Raw genomic sequence first — 5,317 nt, 5'->3', positions numbered from 1 at the left:
TGATAACTCAGAAGACATATCTTGGCCTGATGCTAAGTCAGTGTTTGACAGCACAGTGTCTAGTGTCTCCTCAGCTCAAACCGCTAAATCAAAGGCTTCATCCAAGGCATCCAGACACTCTTCCATCCTGTCCCTGAATGCAAAACAAGCAGAAGCTGAAGTTGTAGCTACGCAAGAGGTGATAAAGATAACAAATGCACAACATCAACAAAAGGAAGAAATTCAAAGACTTGAAGTGGAAGAACAAATCTTAAAGGCTGAAAGAGAAGCTAAAGAAAGGGAAATTGAAGCAGACAGTGCTAGAAAAAGAGCTCAGTTCATAGCAGAAAGTGCTGATAGAAAAATGAAGCTAGAAGGGAAAAGGAGAGAAGTAGAACGGCTAGAAGAACTTAAAGGGCATGTTGCAGCACAAGCAAGGCTGCAAGTTTATTCAGAATCACTCCACCCACCACTTACACTTAACCCTTTAATTGATCCATTTTTTCCCTCCCATCAAGCACCAGTTTCCCAAGCTCTTCCTGCTCAACAAGCCAAGCCCAGTCAAGTCCATCGCCCACATGAGGTCACAGCTCCCCAAAACCCCCTTCCATATCCCTCCATGTACACATCACATTTGGTTCCACAGCCAGCCACATTTAATCAAGTCCCTGTTAGTCAAGTCATCACCCCAGCTGCACTTCCACTCATGCAACAAGCCCCACCCACTCAAGTTTCTGCCACTCAAGCCTTTTCAACTTCGCATGAAGTTTCTAATGACTTTGTGAGAACTCTTGCTGAAGCGATCACTGCTAACCGAGTTCCAATCCCAGAACCTGAGGTCTTCAAGGGAGATCCTCTCAAGTACAATGATTGGAAGCTTTCCTTCTGTACTCTGATTGATCGCAAGAACTTGCCAACTCAAGAAAAGCTCTTCTTTCTACGCAAGTATGTTGGTGGCTCAGCCAAGAGAGCTATTGAAGGACATTTCCTTGTAGGAACAGAAACAGCTTATCTCGCTGCCTGGGACATACTGGAAGACAGATTTGGTAATCCGTTTATAGTTGCCAAGTCATACCGTGACAAGATATACACATGGCATAAAATTGGCCCCAAAGACACTGAAAATCTTCGTGAGTTTGTTGATTTTCCCAGCGTGGAATCAGCTATGCCATATGTTCAAGGTCTACAAACCCTCAACGACTGTGTGGAAAACCAAAAGTACGGTTCAAGCTACCGGATTGGTTGAGCTCACGCTGGAATAGAGAAGCCACGATTTATCAAGATGAACACAAAATGTTCCCTGACTTCAGACACTTCGTGAGATTTCTCAACATTGAGGCTCGAATTGCATGTAACCCCATTACATCATTATATGCAGTGAAGCCAACTGACCAAGAAAGATCAAAGCCAACAGAAAGAGAACAGTCTAAGTATCAAATAAATGAAAACTTCAGTGCTAAAGACTTTCACCACAAATACAAGTGAGAAGACAAGCTTTTACATGCATTTTTTGCAAGAAGAAAGGCCACACTCCCCTTAGGTCTTCGCACACCAACCCCGACGGCCGACCGTCCGGCAGAAGAGCAGTTGGACTGATCAGTCGGCCTCCCGTCTCCCTCGCAGTCGGTCAAAAGAAAGCCTTCCGACACCACCAAACGCGGACGCCAACTGGAGCGTCACGTTCTGCGCATGCGCGAGCCGTAATACGTCCCCCATAACCAGCAAGGCGGCGCTAATTGTGTTGTCGCCCAAAAAAAATTTAAAACTGGAAATGACGGATCATCTAGACCTAGTAAACACAGAGCACCGCTGTCGTCAGTCTCTGTTTGGTCATCAGAGACGTGTTGATAGTAGTCCAACAAGGATCGTCTATCTGTTCGTTATCGCTGAACCGGAATACGATGGCTAATAATAGCACAAGATGACTGGTGTTGTTGACCATCGTCACTTCCGGTTTCTCTCGTGCACGTCACTGATTCGCTAGTCAACAGGCGAGCACCTCCACGAATCAGATTCGGTCACTCTTGAGGCCCGACGGCCACTGGCCCGATTCCTCACATGTAGAATCGGCAAAATGAAGGCCCGACGCCCAGACCGCCGACGCAGACTGAGACGGCGGGACAGCACCGAACCCGATTCGAGCACACCGACCCTCCGCCTGACTGTCCGACGACCGTCGAACGGCCGATAATCGGGTTGGTGTGCGGAGGCAAACTTTAGGTGTCACACTCATTATCGGAGAGAACCCAGTTGAAGAAAGGGTTAAGTTTGTACAACTGGAGAAGTTGTGTTTTGGCTGCCTTAAGATTGGCCATAACTCCAAAGCTTGTACATCTAGGAGTGTATGTGACTTATGTGGTAAACGCCACCCCACATGCCTACATCAAGATCGTGGGAAAAAGGATCAAGAACAAGCTGCAAGAAACAAACAAGAAAGGTCAAATGAAAACAAAGACAAGAACCAACCGTCTGAATCAATTGAAACACAGCAGGCTACCTCTAACCGAGTTGTTCAAGAGAAGAGCAGCACTCATACCTCATCCATTGTTCCAGTCTATGTCTCCACGACAACTGAACCAGATAAGGAAGTCCTAGTGTATGCCTTACTTGATAGTCAGAGCGACACAACCTTCATCCTGAAAGATGCAGCTGAAACATTGTGTGCCAAGAAAGAGCCAGTAAAGCTTAAAGTGTCCACAATAACATCACAGACAAAAGTGTGAATAGCCAAAAGGTGCAAGGACTACAGGTAAGAGGCATCAGCTCTGACATTAAAATCAAACTCCCAACAACCTTACCAGAGATTACATACCAGCAAACAGATCCCATATACCAGCAACTGCAAAGTACTGGCTCACTTGAAACATTTGGCAGATGAAATGTTCTCTGAACTTGACTGTGAAGTAGGATTGTTAATCGGCTATAATTGTCCCCAAGCCTTACTTCCCAGAGATGTCATCACAGGCAATGAAAACCAGCCGTATGCACAAAGGTCTGTGTTGGGTTGGAGCATTATCGGCTGCAGCAGCCCATGTTGATTATGACCAGGAGGATGAAATTGGTGTCAGCCACCGTGTCGTCATAAAGAAAGTTCTGCCAGCTACCAAACCCTCTTCTAAGCTCAAGTCTGAGGTCCATTTTGTTTATAGAACTCAAGTCAAGGAAATGCTTACTCCGGCAGATATGCTCAAGGTCTTTGAGTCAGATTTTACTGAGAAATTCAGTGAAGAAGTTCTAATATCACAAGAAGATATTAAGTTCTTGGCGAAGCTGAAAGAAGGCATCAAGCAGAAGCCAAATGGACATTACGAAATGCCATTGCCTTTCAAGGAAGAGAGGCCAAGTCTGCCAAACAACAGAGTGTGTGCAGAACATCGACTCAGGTGTCTGGAAAAACGGCTCAAGAAAAATGACCAATATCACAAGGATTATGTGTCTTTTATGGAGGACATAATAACAAGAGATGATGCTGAAAAGGTCCCAGAGTCAGAGTTAACCAATCAGACCACATGGTATATCCCTCACCATGGGGTTTACCACGCCCAAAAACCAGGAAAGATTCGCGTGGTATTTGATTGTTCAGCTAAGTTTCAGGGTATATCACTGAATGAGCATCTTCTCACCGGGCCTGACCTTACAAATACTCTTGTAGGTGTCTTGTGTCGCTTCCGCAAAGGACAAGTAGCCATCATGTGTGATGTGGAGCGGATGTTCCATCAATTTCATGTCGCGCCGAGGGACCAAGATTACCTCCGATTTCTGTGGTGGGAAAGAGGCAATATGGAAGCTCCACCATCAGTGTTCCGCATGAAGGTTCACTTGTTCGGTGCTGCATCGTCACCTGGATGCGCGAACTTTGGGCTCAAGCACCTGGCTGCAGAAGGAGAAGGCAAATTTAATGAAGCTACAGTGAGGTTCATACAGCGCAACTTTTATGTTGACGATGGATTGACGAGTTTGGACAGTGAAGCAGAAGCTATCCAGCTCGTCAGAGAGGCAAGAGACCTCTGTAACACTGGTAAGCTCCGCCTACACAAATTCATTACCAACAACAAGAAGGTTCTTGACACAATCCCAAGGCAAGAACGTGCTGAAGGTGCAGCTGACCTTGACATGGCCTTGGGAGAACACAAGATGAAACGGGCTCTTGGGGTCCAATGGTGCATTAGCTCAGATAAGTTCCAGTTCAAGGTGGAGATAAAAAAAACATCCCTTTACCAGAAGAGGAGTACTGTCAACAGTAGCCTCAATTTTTGATCCTCTTGGATTTGTGTCGCCTCTCATTTTGAAGTAAAACAGATTCTACAAAGGATGTACCAAGACAAGGTAGGATGGGACGAGCCACTTCCTGACGACCTCAGGCCACATTGGGAAGCGTGGCTCCAAGACCTCCACAATCTGTCTTCGTTGGAGATTCCACGGCATTACATACCATTGACAGCCAAGGAAGTTCAGCAGAATGAACTTCACCACTTTTCCGACGCTAGTGTTTCTGGCTATGGAATGTGTTCTTACCTCAGGGCTGTTTCGAAGTCTGGTGAAGTCCATTGTGCTCTTGTTATGGGGAAGGCAAGGGTTGCACCGACGAAGGTAACAACAATCCCAAGGCTGGAACTCTCAGCTGCGGTCGTGGCCACGAGGATAAGTGATCTGCTAAGGAGAGAAATGGAGATAGAAGATCTACAGGAATATTTTTGGACCGATTCCAAGGTTGTCCTTGGTTACATTAATAATGATGAAAAACGATTTCATGTATTCGTAGCCAACCGGATCCAGCAGATCAAATCAAGCACAAAACCAGGTCAGTGGCAATATGTTGCCTCAGAAGATAACCCGGCTGACCATGCCTCTCGTGGACTCACCACAAAGGAGCTTGTAGAGTCTAACTGGTTCACGGGACCTAGCTTCTTGTGGCAAAAGGATCTTCCTAAGGAAGGAGAGATAAAGGTGGGAGAACTCAATGAGGACGACCCAGAAATTAAAAGAGCACAGGTTCACACAACAAAGGCAAAGGAGGAGAGGTCTCTATCAGACCGGCTTCAGAAGTTTTCAGATTGGAAGAAAGCCATAAGGGCCATAGCAAGACTGAAACGTCTTGCAAAGGAAGCCAAAGGTCTTAAAACAAAATCTAATGAAGCTACGACACTTGAAGAAAGAAAGGATGCTGAATGGTTCATAATCCGTGTAGTTCAAGAAGAAGCATTCAGTGATGAGATCAAGTCTCTTACACAAAAGAAAGAGATACAAAAAAGCAAGTCAACCGAGCTGCACAAGTTGAACCCTTTCATGGATAGCCAAGATATCCTGAGGGTGGGAGGTAGATTGACACAAGCAACAC

At 45.8% G+C, this 5,317-nt stretch overlaps 2 protein-coding genes across 2 annotated transcripts; both read left to right on the top strand.

Annotated features, from left to right (window-relative positions):
* LOC118337722 lies at nt 1–1,464 on the top strand (the record flags this gene model as incomplete). Its single annotated transcript, XM_035674821.1, is given in 1 exon segment — nt 1–1,464. A coding segment is annotated over 1 exon segment (1,225 nt), but the record flags the coding sequence as incomplete, so codon positions are not given.
* A 2,814-nt stretch (nt 1,465–4,278) lies between these two features.
* Nucleotides 4,279–5,312, top strand: LOC118337721 (the record flags this gene model as incomplete). Its single annotated transcript, XM_035674820.1, is given in 1 exon segment — nt 4,279–5,312. A coding segment is annotated over 1 exon segment (1,022 nt), but the record flags the coding sequence as incomplete, so codon positions are not given.
* Between the last annotated feature and the right edge of the window lie 5 nt (nt 5,313–5,317).

This window comes from Morone saxatilis, unplaced genomic scaffold (assembly GCF_004916995.1).
Source record: "Morone saxatilis isolate NCDOM2014 unplaced genomic scaffold, NCSU_SB_2.0 Contig358, whole genome shotgun sequence".
Lineage (NCBI taxonomy): Eukaryota > Metazoa > Chordata > Actinopteri > Moronidae > Morone > Morone saxatilis.
This window is presented reverse-complemented; position numbering and strand designations above follow the sequence as displayed.